At 33.1% G+C, this 20,028-nt stretch overlaps 1 protein-coding gene and 1 pseudogene across 2 annotated transcripts; one reads left to right on the top strand and one right to left on the bottom strand.

Moving 5' to 3' along the window:
* The first annotated feature begins 1,424 nt into the window (after nt 1-1,424).
* On the top strand, nt 1,425-2,702 carry LOC148266628 (phosphoenolpyruvate carboxylase kinase 1-like). The gene is made up of 2 exons (XM_088215238.1): nt 1,425-2,266; nt 2,370-2,702. The coding sequence occupies exons 1-2, from the start codon at nt 1,471-1,473 to the stop codon at nt 2,405-2,407; spliced, it is 834 nt and encodes a 277-aa protein (XP_088071364.1). The 5' UTR covers nt 1,425-1,470; the 3' UTR covers nt 2,408-2,702.
* A 7,905-nt stretch (nt 2,703-10,607) lies between these two features.
* On the bottom strand, nt 10,608-12,979 carry LOC110815927 (inorganic phosphate transporter 1-4 pseudogene; annotated as a pseudogene). The gene is made up of 2 exons (XR_015817615.1): nt 12,817-12,979; nt 10,608-12,473 (listed from the first exon to the last, which is right to left on the bottom strand). The product of XR_015817615.1 is annotated as an inorganic phosphate transporter 1-4 pseudogene (transcript).
* Nucleotides 12,980-20,028: the final 7,049 nt, after the last annotated feature.

Below are 20,028 nucleotides of genomic sequence, written 5' to 3'. Positions count from 1 at the left end.
TTTGTACTTACTAATTTTTCTCGATAGTAGATTTTGATTCAAAGTTTTGTTCATAACTTTTTCCTTTTTAAAATTTTAGAATTTTCTATGTAAAATTTTGTGTTTTTGTTCTTGTATTTTCTTTTGTACATATTTTTATTTTTTGTAGTGTGATTAAATTTTTTTATGATTAAATGTAAACTTTTAAAGAAAAAAGTGAAACTAAACAATATCTTAATTATACTAAAGAAATGTTTAAAAAGAAATATAAAATTGCAAATTTTGAATTCTTTTGAATAATATTATAAATATTGTGTTCATTTATCATGGCTTTTCACACGAATGAATATGTGGAAATTTGTTTTATAAGATTAGGAAACTTCTCAAATATTTGTAAAATATTTTCTAGAAATTCTTGGATTGACAAAGTAATGAAACAAAAAAATAAGTGGGAGATATTTATTTGAGAAGGTTTTGTAGCGTTTGAAAAAATTGAGTGGTCTGAACTTGAAAGCACCTCCTTGTTGTGTTTGCAATGGGTCCTATTGAAAATCAAATCAAATCAAATCAAATCTGGACCTTTTCTTTTCTCTTCTCCAAAAGTCAGTATTGAAATCCAAATTGATTAAATAATAACCTTTTTCAATTCATAAACACTTTTGTATATTTCTTTGAATTAAAATATGCTTAAACGTATTTAACCACAAAAGTTAAACCAAACACCATCATAAACAGAAAAGAAACTACAGAGTAGCAAGCTTTTACGAATCTTGAAGCTCCACTTTGCTTTTTTCCCTTTGTTATAAATGTGTTACACGTATATAAGAGCAGAAGCTAAGTGGGGTGGGTTGGAGTTCGAATTTTCCGCGTGCATGGTTCACATGATATCTGACTTTTCATGAATTGAAGAAGCCACTTCTGCTGCTGCTGCTGCTGCTGCTGCCGCCGCCGCCGCTAACTAACTGACATAAACTGCCAAACATGTCTCTTCACTTGCTTCCCACCTTACGTTTGCTTATCGATAAGGTTATCACGCTTTTATTTTCTAATTTCTTATTTTTCTTCTCTTTTAAAAGTAAATTCAATAAAAAATAATGTTTAAAACTCTAGAAACAATTATATTAAACAATTTTTATATTATAGATGTTATCTTTAATAATAATAATTTTATATTATAAATATATTCTTATTTATTTTACTACTTGTATAATTTTTAAATAAAAAAGTAACCCCAGGCGTACGTATCCTAATCTAACTGTCAAAAAAAAAAAAAAACACCGGTACGGGGGTACGGATGTCCAGCTATCAACGTCACTTTTTAAGCGGAGGGCATTACGGTGATTTACTCAAGCACGTGATCGAACGGTGGTTATAGTATCTCCGAAACATGCTCGGATATTCCGTTTACATTCCTTCCTTATTTAAACGCCCAGCCTCTCATCACCCCCCCCTGTATTTCGCTGCGCTTAAACAAACATTCACAAATAACTGATGACTGAAGCGTTGAAAAGAGACTACCAGCTCTGCGAGGAGGTCGGTCGAGGACGATTCGGCGTCGTTTTCCGCTGCATCTCCAAACATACCGGCGATTCTTTTGCCGTCAAATCCATTGACAAGAAACGCTTACTCCTCACCGGAGATTCCCTTGACTCCCGTTGTCTACTCACCGAGCCGAAGATTCTCCACCTCGTCTCCACGCATCCTCATGTGATCAGCCTCCACCGCGTCTACGAAGATGATTCCTGCCTTCATATGGTCCTAGACCTCTGTTCCTCTCACGACCTGCACCACCGCATCGTGACGCGCGGGACTTTCTCCGAGGCAGATTGCAGAGCGATCATGTCGCAACTGATGGACGCGATCGCCCACATTCACCGGCTCGGTGTCGTGCATCGCGATGTGAAACCGGAAAACGTGATGTTCGACTCGAGGGAGGTGGTGAAGCTGGCGGACTTCGGCTCGGCAGAGGCGTTCGTGGAAGGGGAAGCGGCGTCGATGAGAGGCATAGTGGGGACGCCGTACTACGTGGCGCCGGAAGTGCTGGCCGGAAGGGAATACGGGGAGAAGGTGGATGTGTGGAGCGCCGGTGTGATTATGTACATTATGCTGGCGGGATTCCCGCCATTCTTCGGGGAGTCGACGGTAGAGACGTTCGAAGCGGTTCTGAGAGCCAATTTGAGATTTCCGATTGGGGTGTTCAAGTCGGTATCGGGGGGCGCCAAGGATCTGATGCGGAGAATGCTCTGCAAGGACGTTTCTAGAAGGTTGTCTGCCGATCAAGTCTTACGTAAGCACAATTTTCCCTTTCTTTTATTTTTATCATGAGATTCTAAAATTGATTTCTTCCTTAATTCAACAGACACGGGCTAATTTATTTCATGTATTTGCAGAACATCCATGGATGACATCATCTCAAGTCTTCCCTTGATGAAAGAATATTCAGGCATATTAAGCGGCTATATTTTGTATAGGGGGATGATAGGCCATGTTTGGAAAATGAATTTCCAAGGCGGTGCAGAGTATTTTATTTTTTTTCTCCCCCCCTTTTTTTAAGAGTAAAATTAAAAGCGAGTTTTTGTAAGCTTGAAGATGGAGATAGTAAAAGCAGAGTTCAGTAGATTTGTTTATGTTTGTTGTTATAGCAATGACATTAAAATGATGTAATTGAAGTTTTATTCTGCTAGAATATTGGAAATATATGTGTGTATGATTTCAAACTCCAATTGAGGAATGGGTTTAAATTCCCAATTATTGATTCTATGTAAGTCAGAGGAGATATGTTGGACTAGGGAAAACGAGGACGTATGCTGAACAGAGGAGATGTGATTGGTGAGGTTCCTTACAGAAGAGACAAGAGAAGAAGAAGAAAGCAAGAGGTTGAAAGGGCTAAGTTGGTAATTCTATAAATCTATTTTCTGAAAAATATATGGTTTATTAAGGTGAATAAAAGCGTAATCTAAACTTAGAATACAATTATTGGAAGTAAAGCGCACAGTGAGACCCATTGCCTAAAAGCAATTTTGTTGATTAGTAATCAACTACGCTGCACAAATGTAACGGCCCCCGAAATTTAAAATGAAATATGTGTATTAAAAATATTAAATGTGGAAGCGTAATAAAAATTTTGATTAATATCCCTTACACTAAAACCAAAAACGTGTTCAAAGTATAAAAGAACAAACTAACTAAAAGAGATACTCAAAAATAAGAACTATAAATATAACTACGGAGTCCTTAGGCGTCCCCTTCGCCGTCTTCCTGCGGAACGGGCTCGGAAACAACGTTTTCCTGATATGAAATGGTTAAATAAGGAGTGAGCTACACCAGCTCAGTAAAGACATCACACTATCTCACCGTCACGGAAGTAAAGGTGGGTAGAAAACACAAAAGACCAATGTAGCATGATTTATAATAAACTCGTTTATTAACATAAAAACCTTTACTGTCCACTTACCTCGGTGAGGTTCATAAAACAACATATGAAAGCAATAACATTATCATCATCATGAAATCATATGAACTGTATAACAAAATACTTACCACGCCTTTGCATCTCAATCATTAAACAATACATTTTCCTCATTTACCAGCCTACTAGTATCCATGGAGATCCATAGGGGTCCCGCTACCTGTGAACCCTTAACATTTATAATTTGATTCCAGAGCCGTCCCTATACCCCGTCCGGTATGGGCGCCAAAATCATGAACCTCAATACCCCGTCCGGTATGAGGGTGAAACGGGCCGTCCCCATACCCAGTCCGGTATGGGCGCAAAAACACAGAAGGTCTCCATACCCCGTCCGGTATGAGAGGCCACGTTCCCGGTCCGTCCACCATCTCCCAGAATATCTAGTCAGGCTGTCCACATTATCCATTCATCAATTCACGTAACCTTTTATTCCTTTTTTCCTCAGTCACCATCATCAAATCACACACAAACATGCAAACCAGTAGTTTATGCCAAACAAGACAACACAGTACATCGGGTTCTCAGTCATTCAGCCCATAATCAATAGAACAGTTATATATGCACACGAAACTATGAAATGAAAACATCAGACATCTCTTTATTTTTTGTCCCCTTTCACTTCTCTTTATTTATACTTTTACCCCTTCTTTTTTATCATTTATTTTATTTAAGTCCCTTAAATTAACCAAAAGCCCCCTAATTTTGAAAAATCATTTCATTTACATCCTAACTCCAATTTTATTTTTTATTTACATTTCTTCTCTCTTTTTTTTTTTTTTTACTTTAGATGGATATTAAAATTTTTGTATAATATATCATTTTGAACTAAATTTAACTTATTATATATATTTGTTTTATTTTTTAAAAACTATTATTTTTTTTCTTTCAAAATTATTTTTTATTCAAACATAATATCAAGAACTGAGTTCTGCAATTAGAATGATGAAAATAGATCTTGGTACCCCAAACTGTAACGCCCGGAAAATTGGGAAATTTTGGTTATTTTATTATTAATTATTTTTATTAAGTTAAAAAAAAAGAGCGTCACGTCAGCAGCCACGTCAGCAGACCCAGTCAGCAGTCTTGGCCAACCAGGACCTGCCACGTGGCAAGACTACGTCGACCGGGGAAGGGCCACGTTGGCGATCCGCGTACGCACGATCGGACTGCCTAGATCAAGCGTGTGCACGGACGGCCCAGATGCAATCGCACGGACGGCCCAGATTCAATCAAAAATGGACGGCCCAGATTAAATCAAAATGGACGGCTGAGATCAAAAGGCAAAAGAGTATAAATAGAACCCCCACACCTGACCACAAAAATCCTAGCCGCCTGCCCTCGCCGGAGAAGACGAACCAGACGTCGGAGAAGCAGGCCGCCGCCACCCGCCGCCGCACCGGGGAGATTTTGGACCGCTGATTGAGGTAAATTTCATACCCCCGACTCATTTTTCTACGCTGATTTCCTCCGTGGCCAAATCGGAGCCAAAATCCCGGCCAAACGACCGGAAAACACGGCCGAAACCCAGCGGCGGCGCCGTGTCCCTCCTCAATTTTTGCCTCCGATGAGGCCCTTTCCGGCATCCGTTTGATGCAATTTTTATATCATTGTGATCACCATTCTTTTCTCTACAGGTTGATCAGAGCCGAATCACCAAAACACGAACCTCACCGGAGAGCCGTCACCGGAGCACAACGGAGCCGCCGTGCCAGAATTGCGATATTGGCCAAAAAGGGGCCCTGGGCCTAATTTGGGATTTTTTGGAACACGTGCAGGTACCGATAGTGCGTTTCAGTTCCCCGGAAAAAATTCAGGGAAATTAGGGACAGCCTGTAGGCGCACTGTGAAACCGTGTTCGGACCCCGAAACGAGTAAGGACCCCTCACCCTATTTCCTATCACGGTATTAAAGTTCAATAATGATAAAACGGTATTTCTTGAATCAACGAATGTGTGAAATTGCTTAAGGTCGCTAATGGAGCCCGAGTCTAGTGTGTTTGTCAGTTAACTGTTATTTGGCATATTTTACAGTTTTAAATGCAGTATGAGGTCTGATGTTTTCATTTTATTGTTTCGCGTGCATATTTTACTGTTTTATTGATTATGGGTTGAATGACTGAGAAACCGATGCTGTATGTTGTCTTGTTTGGCATAAATTACTGTTTGCTTATTTGTATATAAATTGATGATGCTGACTAAGGAAAAGGAGAATGAAAGATTATGTAAATTGATAATTGTATAATGTGGTCAGCCTGACTAGATATCCTGGGAGATGGTGGACGGACCGGGTCCTTAGGGAACCCTACCGGGATTGTGGTCTCTCATACCGGACGGGGTATGGAGACCTTATGTGTTTTGGCGTCCATACCGGACGGGGTATGGGGACGGCCCGTTTCACCCTCATACCGGACGGGGTAATGAGGTTTATAGTTTTGGCGCCCATACTGGACGGGGTATGGGGACGGCCCTGGAATCTGATTTCAAGTGTTAAGGGTTAACGGGTAGCGGGACCCCTATGGATCCCCATGGATACTAGTGGGCTGGTAAATGAGGAAAATATGTTGTGTAATGATTGAATTACAAAAGGCGTGATAAGTATTATGTTCTACAGTTTATATGATTTCATGATGATGATATTGTTATTGCTTTTGTATATTGTTTTATGAATTTCACCGAGGTAAGTGGATGGTAAAGGATTTATTATTGATAAAAGGATTTGTTGTAAATTATGCTCCATTGGTCTTTTTGTGTTTTCTACCTACCTTTACCTCCGTGACAGTGAGATATCGTGATGTCTTTACTGGGCTAGTGTAGCTCATTCCTTATTTAATCATTTCAGATCAGGAAGACATTGTTCCCGAGCCCGTTCCGCAGGAGGACGACGAAGGGAACGCCTAAAGACTCCATAGTCATATTCATAGCTTTTATTTTCGAGTTTCTCATTTAGTTAGTTTGATTTTTTATATTTTGTGAGCACGTTTTTGGTTTTAGTGTAAGGGATGTTAATCGAAATTTTGACTTCGCTTCCGCATTTGATATTTTTAATACACATTTTATTTTAAATTTCCGGGGCCGTTACACAAACAACTTGGGCTCAAGTGTCAAATACAATGGGTATTTAGTGGTCCAAGACCGGATCAAATTGGATTTAACCGAGATTAGTCTCAAAAGTAAAAAAAAAAAAGTAATTAACCAAGAATACAAGGTTGAACACATACATTTAATGTCAATTTTAAAGTGTGTTTACCTATATGCAATTATGAATAGAAATTAATATTTTAGTCACCATTTAAAGATTCTATCAGTGAGAAAATTAAAGAATTAGTTGAAATATTAATATATTCTTTTTTAAGAAAATACTATTTACAAAGCCCTACATTATTAGAATGAATAAATAGAGCTATTAATATATTCTTTAGGATGAGCAAATTTCGTTTGTAACACCACATGGAAAAATTAAGTAATTATTAGTGTAAATTTCGTGTTAAATTTTGTTATGTATAAAACAAAACCCAAGAATAATTTCATAAAATTAAAATTCACTCCTAAATATGCAAAAAATAAAACTAGGGACTAAATTGAACAAAATTAAATTTATTTATGACCCTTTATAATTCTATAAATTGATTTAGGGGATAAAATGCAAATAAAATACAAAATTTGGGTCATTCTGTAATTTTTGAAACATTCACCACCTCCATTAGTGATGTGACAACGGACCAATGGGGGGATGTTGCGCGATCAGCCACATGGGCCTTGGTGGTCATCTATCAGACAGTCCTGCGCATTTGGGGTTGATCTAATGGTGATGAACTTAAGGATTGAATCAGACGGCTCCCAAGCGTGCCAAGATAATGATTGCGATCTAATAGTCCACATGCAACATGACGATCGGATGACCTGTATGTGTTCTAAGGAAATTCCTATGGTCACGCAAATGAACAACCCAGATCTAAAGGGGATCACGATCTAACAGTTGATATTGCTGTGAAGATAAATTATGAAATTGTCATTAATAGAGTTAGATCTAACGCCTCTCATGCGGCTACGCACCATTGTGTGGCCCACGTGCGTCCGAGGCTAGATTTAAAAGGCCTCTAAGCCACTCAACCCAACTCGATCGGGAAGGAAAGAAAGAAAAAAAAAGAGAATAAAAAAAAAAGAAAAGAAGAAAAAAAAGAGAGAAAAAGAGAAGGGGAGGCTGAAGTCCATCATTCTCGATAGAAGAAAGGAGAAAAATGAGAGAAAAAGAGGCAGAGATCGTCAGCGAAGGCATATCACTGGGAAAAAGGCGGTTCGCGACCACCATAACCCGAAAATCACGAAAACCTATCAGGTTTTCTGGCAACCTGACTCTCCCTCCAGTGTGATCAAACCAGCTTTTTTGTGAGTAATTTTTTAGAGTTTTTCTTTCTGCTTTAATTAAATCAAATACTCTAGAGATAGCTTACATGTAGTTGAACATCTTTGAAGTTCAAATTAAGCCATAATTGAGCCATGCATCCATAAAAATGGCATGAAAGTTGCGGGTTTATCACTGACCCGATAAATAATTTTTTCTTGTAGATTTTTTCTCAGATATGGGGACATTTTTGGAGCTCAAATCACTTCCTAACCATCTTGAAATTGTAAGTGTAATTAATAGATAACCCGAAGCCTCCGTAGCAATAAGTTTAACAAATTTTATGAAGTTAAATGAAAGATATTTGCTTTTAAAGATTGATTGGTGAACTGATTGAAGAACTAGTTTTCTAAATGGATTTATTTTTAAATAATTATATGATTTAAATTCATTTGCTTGAATTAAATTGTACAAATGTATGGTATGATGATTAAATAAAGATTGGTGTAAATCACAAGTTAGAATAAAAGAAAATTGAAATAGAATGATGAATTTAGAAATAATTAGGGAGTGAAATTTAAAAATAATTAGTGAGTGAAGTTGGGAAGAATGTGGAAAAATTAGAAAAATTGGAAGTTAATTAGAAAAAAATTAGAAAAAATTAAAATAAAAAATAATATTAATAAACAAACAAATATACATATATAATAAAATAAATTCACAAAAAATTACCAAAAACCAGATAAAAGAAAACTAAAATTAACAAATAAAGCTACTTATAACCTAATTAAAATAAGGAGACTAAATTAGAAAGAGAAAAGAGTAGCAATGGCTAGAAATTTAAATCTATTTGATAAAATAAAATAAAGTACTAATCTTAATTAAAATAGGAAGAAAAGAAAATAATGCAAAGAATGGAAGAAGCGAAAACTTAGAGATAACTAATTTAAGAGTGGTATGACTAAAATTTAGCTATGTGGTAAACCCTATCTTTGAGTGAATGAAAATTCTTTTAGAGGTTGTTGGAATGTGTTTTATGTTCTGGGTCACTTGGTGACGAAATGCTATGATCAATGTATATGTATTATCTGTGTGTACATTCTCTCGTGATAGTAAAAATCCTGATATCGCAATGATACCAACTAGAGAATAGATACATCCGTTAATATCAAATAAAACTCTAAAATTTTAATAACTTTAACTAGGTAATTGAGTTGAGACAAAATGAGAATAAGAGATACCTATAAAAGGTTATGGATGTCTCGATTTGGCCGTGAATTGTAAAAAATTCTAGTGATAATTTTGAGGAAAAAAAGAATATGGCTTGAGGGAAAATTGGGGGTAAAATGAATTTAGAGGGAATTTTGGGGATAAATTAAACCTAGGGGGAATTAGGAGGGATGAAACCTAGACTTAGGGAGAATTTGAGAATTAAATGAAAGTTAGGGGGTTAATGAGGGGTGAAATAAAAAATTGAATACCTTTGCATCTCATAATTTTTAAATAAAAAGAAAAAGAAAAGTTTCATAATCTCTAATGGATTGTTTGTCTGTATCCTATTTCTTATATTTATTGAGTGCATTAAAATTGTTCATCCTATTAAATTATCATCTTTTCTATATCAAGAAGATTCAGTTTTTGATCAGGAGGATCCTACCCTTGAACCGGATCAAGAAGGAACTATATGAACACCTATGATAAAAATTATATTTTATAACTGAATGAGTATTTATTTTCTTTTGATTCTATCTTATGAACTTCATGTATTGTAAATAGTGTTACAATATAGTTAAGGGACAGATGATGTATATTTTGAATATATGATGTTTTGCTTGTATTTCTATTGTATATTTGGTAATTAACGACCGTAATCCCTTCAAGGGTGAATAGAGTTATCACATTGTTTATAAAATTTACAGTTAATTTAATTATAGGAATGTGGGAATTTGTCACAAAAATGTGTCCATAAATAGTTTTAGGTTTAACTAAAATATCTTATTTTACATTTATATTTATTTTTTAAATTGATAAAATTTTAAATATATTATCGTAGTATCACCTATAACTCTTTCAGGGTTTTATTTTTATTTTTTTGGGTTTTTTTATTTCATAGATAAAATATGGGCTTTTTTTTTTAATCTTACATAAAAAAGTCAGGTGTTATAAAAATAGTTTAAAACAAAAATTATTTATCTAATTCAATTAAACAAATTTATTAAAAACTTAGAGACTTCTCAAATTATAATTTCTAAGATATTTATTTAATTTATGAATGTTGGGTCATAAATAACGATCCCGAATAAATAATAATATGAAAAGGAAATAGGAATATAACCACACGTGATGTTAATGCACTTAAAATTGATTGGATGAAATTCTTTGTATTATAATATATATTAATGCTTGCTTTGCAAAAAACTGCCTTGAAATCCCAAACGAATTACATTATTAAAATTATTTAGGTATTTAAAACTATAATTTTGTAATCAGTTAAAATTTAAATTCTATTTTTATATTTGAAAATTCAAGTTGACTATTATTATATATATCATTAAATTAATTTCTTTTTTATATTTTAAAATATGAATAAATAATATTTAAAATTGTATCTTTATATAATATATAGTTATAATTAATATTAATAAGTATTTTTATTTTAAAAAATGAAAAAATATGTCATATATCGTTTTTTTTGAGTATATTATATATATTGGTGATTTTATATTTTTAAAAAGTGAGGTTACACAGCTACTTCAACTAAAATTAATGACATCATCATGCCAAAACTATTTTCTGTTTAGAAAATTAGATCATTTTAGAATTCTCTGATCTTCAGCTTGTCATATATATTAAGAATTTTGTGATTAAGCGACCATCAAGTGAATGGTTTTCTGTTGGAAACATAATTAATCAGCAGGATTAACATTAGTTTCTACTCAGAATCAAACAATCTCTTCTTCTAATTAAATCCATAATGCAGACTATTAAACATAACGACACGATCTCAACCTGCAGATACCAAAAAATTTCTTGATCATCATCATCATCATCTTCATCTTCTTCTTCAATGGATAGATAATGGCAACCTAGAAGAAATTAACTAAGCAGGAGGAGCTCTACCCTGTTGAACACTCTCACTTTCAATCTCCGCTTCACCAGACATTTCCTCCAATGATTTTCCCTTCGTTTCCGGAACCAAGAATGTGAACAACAATCCAGCAAAATTCACAACACCAAGACTAATCAGCGTCTTCTTCACTCCAATAAACTTTGCAGCGTACAGAAATCCAAAGGAACCCACAATTGCTCCAAGCTTTCCCCACGCGGCCGATATCCCATGGCAGGTTGATCTCAGCCTTGCAGGGAATATCTCAGCAGGCACCACAAACGTCGTCGCATTTGGACCAAAATTCGCGAAGAAGAAAGTGAAGGAATACATGACCACAAACCCAATTCTATTGTCCGGCAATGTCCAGTGATTATAAGGAATGGCCAATGCAAACATGAAAACTGTCATGAAGAAAAAACCCATTAATTGAATTTTGAATCTTCCCATTTTATCAATAAATGCAACCGTGAACCAATAACCGGGAACTGTACTGCAAAGAGCAATCAGAGTCTGTGCTCTAGAAATCTTGAAAACCTCTCCAACGGCATTCATGGTTTTTGCGTTGGGAATCCATCCGATAGCACTGAAAATATCTTTTTGAAAAAGATTTTGACTGTAGAACGCAATGTCTAACAAGAACCAAGTGCTTGTAGTACCCAACATATGAAGTCCATGTCGCTGGAGAAACTCCGACGAGAATAACCCATATTCATTTCTGGTATGCTGATTAAGTTTCTCCTGTTCTGACTCTAACTCAACCTGAAGAACTTTCGACATATCTGCTGCAGCCTGTTTAGCATTCTTCGCAACCAAGGCTGTAAAACGTGCAGTTTCCGGCATTTTCATCCGCCAGTAATATGTCAGCAATGCCGGGAGGGCACCAAACATCAAGATTATCCTCCAAACAAAATCAGACTCCGGAGGTGTTGATAAAATGGGATCAACTTCATAAGCCGGAGCAGGAAACCTGTGATCAAATATTGCAGAAACGACAATAGCAACCATCCCTCCAGCCAGAATCCCAAAACCTTGCATGGCAAACACAGCTGCAATAAAAGCACCGCGAGTCTTCTTGTTTGCGTACTCAGACATGATTGTCGCAGAAAGAGGGTAGTCGCCGCCGATGCCGAAACCAAGCCAAAAACGAAAGAAACACAGTGTTGCCATCACTGCCGTAGAGTCTTTTCCCAAGGACAGACCAGAGCCAACCGAGCAAATAACCATCAGCATAAGTGTCATGCCGTAGACTTTTTTTCTTCCCATTTTGTCACCGAGCCAACCGAAGAAGAGTTGGCCGGCGAGCGTACCGCAGAATGCGACGCCGTTTACGGCAGCGGCTACGTTGGAAGGAAGAGATCCGGGATGATCAGAACCATCTTTGTGGTAATATATGCGGCCAAGTATTTTGGTGACGAGAGAGATGCAAAACAAATCATATGCATCGGTGAAGAATCCCATTCCGGCGATTATAATCGCCGTAAAATGATACCATTGTGTCTTGGCAACATCCAGCGCGTTAAGCACTTGCAATTGATCGTTTGGCATCTTCTATCAACTTTTTTTTACCAACTCTACCTGAAAATTCCAAAAACATGTAATTTAACGTATGTTGAAAAATTAACCAGGTGATCTAAAAAAAAAACGCATGCAGATTCTTTACAGATTTGTTATAATATACTCAAGAGCACTAGCTAGCTAGAGATAGACGCAAGAGGAAACTTATGAACAAAAGAGAACTGATCTGTAAAGTAAACTAATCTGCATCTACAAAATGATCCGCTTTCTCAGAACTAAACCCAGAAGAAAACGAAATACAGATTTAAGTACACTATTCATTCATGCAGATATATATGAGTAAGCTGTATATTTGATGGATTAATATAAAAGAGAAGAATTAAGCATAGATAGCAAAGCATACCAGGGAAGATAGAGTTTGTAGAGCAGAGAAAATTGGAATAGTAAAAGCAAAATAAGTGCAGCAACCTAATGGAAAAAGAAGAGGAAGTGGGAGGAGATGCAGAGACAAAAATGGAAAAGAAAGAGTTGAAAGAATGATGAAGAGGAGGAATGGGGAGAAGAGAGACGGGCTGGGTCCGTATTTAACTGCAGCAGACCCTCTCTTTACCTCCTAATAATTAATTTTACAATTTTAATTAATTAGGAAATTAAGGAAAGAGGGAGAATATTTACAAAGTATATTCTTTTTTTTTACCTTTTCTTTCTTCTACGGTTCTTATTGCTATTTCTGCTCTTATTATTTCTCTGTTACAAATTTATTGGCCACATTACCCATATTTTAATTTTCTTTTTTAATTTTATTCTTTTTTTTTAGTCTTATGGTGATGACGCTGTCAAATATTTTTTGCTTTAGATACTACTGAAGTTATCAATATTATAACGACCCCAGAAATTCCAAAGAAAATAAATTATAAATTTAGTGCAGAAGTGAAATAAATAATTACGGTATACATTTTTTACATAATAATTGAAAAAATTAAATAGAATTTACAAGAATAACTATTCTAAAATAATGACTAATAATTAAGAAAATAAATTAAAATAAACAAACTGAACGTTCTACTCGCAATTCTTTTGTGGATCGGACGGTAGATCCTGGTTTTTATAATTTGAAATGGTTAATGAAAAAATGAGTTACACTAGCTCAATAAGAATATCGTGCTACTCACTGACATAAAAATGAAAGTTGGTAAAAATTATAAAAACAACTAATGAATATCTTAATTAAGCAAAATCGTTTATCATAAATAAAATTATTTATCGTATACTTAACATAACGAGATTTACAAAAATAACTTATAAGAGGCAACAATATAACACATATCATAATTTTATATACAATCAGTTGGAACAATAATTTTCTCTTTTATCATCCTACTGGTATCTATGGGGGTTCATAGGTATGTCTCCATAACGTGTGAACCCTTTCCTTTAATATTTTCAATTAACGGGTTGTTCCCATAACACGTCCAGTATGAGCGCCAAATTACTAAATCTCGATATCTCGTCCGGTATAAGGGTAAAACGGGTCGTCCCCATATCCCGTCCAGTATGAGCACCAAATTACCAAATCTCGATACCCCATTCAGTATGAGGCAACATCCACGGTAGGATTTCTTATGTACCCGGTTTGTCCACCATCTCCCAGAATATCCAGTAAAGCTGTTGTTTTATCTATTCACTTAATCAAATAATTTTTTAATTACTTTTAATTTTCAGTTTTTCAATTCAACCGTAATCACATAAAGCAAAGAATACATGTATTCAAATTATAAAATCAATCAATAAGGTATTATCATGCATTCAAACTGTAAAAATCAGTCAACATGATCAACAGTGAATAACTATGAATATTTTTTAAATTATACAAAATACCGTATTATTATTAATTAGATTTTAATTTTATAATAGAGAATAAGGTTATGGATTCTTACTCAAATTGATGCCCGAAGTGCTAAACTTGTTGACTGCGTCTGCTGGCGGTCACCAAGTTCCCTAAATTTTTCTTCGGGAATTAAAACGAGCTTCAAGTACCAAAAAATATCCCAAAAAATCTAAAATCAGTGTTACGATCCCTTTTTGAAAAATTCTAGAATTCTAGGACGGCGGCTCCGCCGTGCTCCGATGACGGCATTGTCGTCTGCGACGATATTTTACCTTGGATCGACTTTTTTTGGCCGAATTCGGCTGATTTTATATCAATCTATGCGAGAAAACACGTTAAGGGATATCGGTTGACCGAAAAAAAATCAAAAAATCGAAACTCACCGGTGATGGGGTTCTCCGGTACGGTGGCTCCGCCGGCTCACCTTTGTAGTTGAGTGTTTTACTTTGGTCAACATGTAGAGAAGAAAACAATAATTATAATGGTGAAAGAATTACGAAGAACGGGAATCGGAAATGGCCTCATCGGAGGCTTTTTTTATTTTTTCACGGCGGCAACGCCGGACTTTACCTGCGATTTTCGGCTAATCCGCCAGTCCTTTTACTACGATTTGACCATGGAAGTGTTTAAAATCAAATTTCAAGTAAAGAAATTTTTTTTTACCTCTTTTGGCGGTCGAAAGTGGCTTCAGCGCAGCAGCGCCCGCGGTTGGCTTCCTTTCCAGCAGCTGAGTCTTCTTCTCCGGCCGGAGGAGGGGCGAGGGAGTCTGGCAGCTAGAGTTAGGATTTGGTGTGAAGAGAGTTATTTATATCCGTTCTTTTTTAATCTGAACTGTCTATTGCGTTTGATCTGAATCGTACGATCGCGATTAAATATGGAGTGAATTTAGACCATTTATCGCAATTTAATTTGAGCCGTCTGATCGTATTTAAATAGGTAGTGGATTTGAACCATTCATCGCATTTAATCATGGCCATTCGATCGCGTCTGATGAGGAAATGGATTCGGACTGTTTGTGCACGCGAGAACGAATTTGGACCATCTGATCGCGGGCACGGGGATCGCCTGTGTGACCTCCCGCGTGGCACCGCGTCAGCGTGTTTTGTCATGCGATGTGCTTCGGTTTGTCGAGACTGCTGACTGGGCATCCTATGTGGTACAATTTTTTTAAATTGCGTTTCGACCATCAGTTTTTGAATTTTCTTTCAAAAATATCTACAGAATACAAATTTTCACCAATTTTTTCTAAAATTTTTTTCAATTTCATTATTCATTTAATTTTCTTCATTTTTACATTAATTAATAATTTATAAAATTTAAAATTAAATTTTATACATTAAATAAAAATTTAAAAATTATATTTATATATTAATTTTAAATATTAATTAAGGGTATTACAAATACGATTACCACTTATCATTTGAATATGTCATTTCTAGATAACATACAATATCAAATAACATTTTTTTATATGTGATATATTTATTTTTTTAGATACTTTTGTTTTTTTCTTGATAAAAGAGTATAAGTACATTTTAATTTTTAACTAGTTAAAAACTTAATCTTCAAGTGCAAATATTATACAGTCCAATTTTTCTTGAAATGGTTTCAGTATATAAATATATATATATATATATATATTCAAATAATGATCAAAATTTTCTTTGAAATAATTTCAGGATCTATATTAGAATAGTCAAAAAAATTTCTTTAATAAATAATTAATATATGAATAGATTACTGTTTTTATATTATCAAACCAATTAAAAACTATTGGAATATCTTTTTTCCTACCACAAATCAAATTCAAATTGAAATGGAACTATACGCGAAACTGAAAATATAGAACCCAGAATTCAAACCAACTTGGGGTTTCTGTTGCTTTCGCCTCAATGAAACGATGTCGTTGCACTACTTTTACTAAAACGACGACGTTTAAGTTTCCGCTGGCGTCTAGATTCAGAATTGCACTGGTTTGGGCTGGGCGTCTTTCCTTTTTCTTCTGCTTGGGCTCTTGGCATCCTTCTTTTCTTGTTGCTAGGCCTAACCCAAACCAGTTAAAACCCCCTATTCTCCCTCTTCCTCTTTCTTTTTCTTTTTTCTCTTCTTTCCTTTTTCTATTTTCTATTTTTTTTTCATAAAATACACTAAAAATAAAATATAAAATTAAAATAAGGGGAATGGTAGTAATAATAATAGTAACAAAAAAATCAAAATTAATTTTGACAAAATTATAGTATTATATATATTTGTATAAATTTTCAAATTAAAAAGATAGTGAAAGAATATTTAGTGGGTGCATTACTTTGTTTTACCATTTCGCTGTTATCTTATTATTTCTGTCTAATCTTAATTCTTTTCTGCTAACTTATAAGTCATATTACCCATATATATATATATATAAATATTTTGCTAATTTCAATTTTAATCTGAATAGGGTTTTATTTTATTTTATAGTCACATATATTGTCATATTTTTTTTTTAAAATTATCAAATTAACTCTTAAAATTTGAGTGTTAGACACATTATAATGCTATATATTCACGATAATAACTCATAAACGTGTAAGGTTAATAATAATGAACACAAATAGAACACTTATTATAAAATAAAATTTATTTTTAAAATCCAAAATAATTCTTCACATATTGAAGTTTCTTTATTTCAAAATTTGAAACATGTTATCCTATAATGAATAGAAATTAAAAAAACCTAAAAATCCAAAGCCACATGAACAGGGACGTCCTAAAGGTAACTAGATAATTAATATCAAACTTTAACGAGTACACTCCAGAGTCTTGTGCATGAGTTTCTTGTTCTAAATCTAGAAAAGAAGGATAATAATTTGAGCTTGAAAATCTATAAGTGGCTAATAGTTTGTAGTTGGTTATTGAAAGAAAAACAATGCATATAATTTAACAAAATCTTGATGCTTAAATAGATTTTTCTGAGCTTCAATTCATATATTCCTTATGAAATCTTATAGAAGATCACAATTAAAATATATATATATATATTTCAGTATTTAAAATTTAACAAAATGCACCTTTGTGTATAAGAAATGATTTTCTTTGATATAAATTAAGGTCATGCTTAACCTTATCGACATAAATCATGAAATCAAAAATAGCATGCTACTCTGTGTTAACATGATCAATAAATAATATTCAATATTTATCTCTATACGTAAAATAATAATATTCTATTTACAGTTTGATAAATTATTAATTAATATTTAATCTCCATTAGCAAAATCACGATACACAATGTTTAACTTCTATTGGGAGAATCACAAATTCCACACACTAATATCCGTAGATTATAATATTTCATTATTCATAATTTAAGTTGTTATCATTCATTTGAGAAAATTTTAACTCTCTATGTTACTTTCTATAATGAATAAAAATACAACAATATTCTCGTTGTATAATTTTTAAATTTACAAAAAATATAATAACTCACAAATTTATAATAGGTTAAATTCTAAAAATAATTTGAATTTTAGGAAGTAGGTCAATTAATAATTCTATCTTTTTTGAAGTAAAATTTAATAAAGCGTCTATTGCAAAATAACATTTTTAAGTTTTCAAATATGCATTCATATGTACAGTAATAAAATTTGAGACTCATTAACAACAATATATTTATATGTAAATATAATTATATATAGTTATATATTGTTCGAAACTAAAAGCACCGCTAAGGAGTAGAAGTCACTTACCTCGTTAGCAATTACGATCCAATTAAAAGAAGAACTCTAATTAATTAAACTAAATTATCACCTAAAATAACATAATCTTTTTATTCATCAAAACAAGTTAAAATTATACTCATTAATGTTATGCATCCAACCTTACTATCCTCGACACTTTTAAGGGGTAACCAACTTATTTCTTACGAGTGTGTTAAAAATTTTCTCAAAATAGTATTTTTAAATTTAATTTAAATAAATTAAAAAATTATATTTTAGTACAAAATATATATCGTAGTGGACACCTCCTTTTGAAATACTAAGAGTATGTCAAAAAATATTTTATGTAATTTTTGAAGTTTTAAAATCTTAAAAACTGAACACATTCTTCACAACCATAAAATTATAAAATTCATGAATTTTTTTAAACAATATATTATTTTATAAAAATTACGAAAAATAGATACAAAAATATAATATAAATTTTAAATTGTATAAAAATTTTAGCATCAATTTTATTCAGAAATGTTGAGGGTGAATCACATTGTCCTAAACAATGGTGAGATGTTTCCAAATTATAGGAGGTGCCAAGAGATTGAGAGTGAATTGGATTGTATCATATTAATTTTTGTGGATTGTTTTGCTTTGACCTGCTTTGATTGATCATATTTTCAAAATTTTTTGTATCATATCACCACCTTGTTGAAGTAATTAAAAAGTCTAATATAACAGAAGTGCGCCAAAATACTATAAGTGAACTGAATTGAATCATATTAATTTTTGTTTGGATTGATTTGCCTTGATCTACTTTGATTTAATCATATCTTTAAAGATTTTTGTATCATATCACCACCTCGTTAAAATAAACTAAAAAGTTAATTTTAACAGAAAGTGCGAAGAAATTATAAATAGACTGGATTGAATCATATTAATTTTTATTTAGATTAATTTGTATTAATTCAATTTAATTTAATCATAATTTCAAAGATTTTTGTATCATATCAGTATCTTGTTGAAAAATAATAAAAAGTCGAATATAACAAAAAGTGCCAAGAGACTACAAGTGAACTGGACTGGATCGTATTAATCTTTGTTTAGATTGATTTGCCTTGATTTGTTTCTTTTAATTACATATTCAAAAAATTGTCATATCACTACCTCATTAAAAAGCAACTAAAAAGTACAATATAAGAGAAGGTGCCAAGAGACTATAAGTGGAGTGGATTGAATCAAATTAATTTTTGTTTGGGTTGGTTTGCTTCTATCGAGTTTGATTTAATCATATCTTTAAAAAATTTTGTATTATATTACAATCTTGTTGAAAAATAACTAAAAGGTCCAATTAAAATGAAGGTGGCAAGAGACTACAAGTGAATTAGAGTGAATTATATTAATTTTTGTTTGGATTTATTTCTTTTGATTTACTTTATTTAATCATATTTTCAAAATTTTTTGCATTATATCACTACATCGTTGAAAAATAACTAAAAAATCAAATCTAATAGAAAGTACCAAGAGACTACAAATGAACTAGACTAAATTTTATTAGGTTTTGTTTGGACTAGTTTGCCTTAATCTACTTCGATTTGATCATATCATCAAAAATTTTCGAATCGTATTACCATTTCGTTGAAAAACAATTAAAAAGTTCGATCTAATAGAAGACACCAAAGGACTTCAAGTGAACTGGATTGAGTCATATTAATTTTTCTTTGGATTGATTTATCTTGATGCAGTTCAATTTAATTAGAAGAATACCGTAATTATTTTAATTTTTTTAAATAATTATATTTAATTCTGGTGTATAATAAGATATAATTAATATTTTCAATTATAAATTTGGATTCTAGTTATAAGAGAATTGAATTTTAATTTTTGATTTCTTGCTTCTTATAAGTTCTAGAATTTTTAATTGTCACATAAGTTATTTTCTAATTAGTTTTGGACAATATTAACACGCAAATACAATTTAATTGAAAATCTGGAAATTTTAGTTACGAGGAAATTTGAATATTTTTGGACAAAATTCAAA

Source organism: Carica papaya, chromosome 3 (assembly GCF_054855325.1).
Source record: "Carica papaya isolate Zhongbai chromosome 3, ASM5485532v1, whole genome shotgun sequence".
In the NCBI taxonomy this organism is placed as follows: Eukaryota; Viridiplantae; Streptophyta; class Magnoliopsida; order Brassicales; family Caricaceae; genus Carica; species Carica papaya.
The sequence above is the reverse complement of the archived record's forward strand: the minus strand, read 5'-3'. Positions and strand labels throughout refer to the sequence as shown.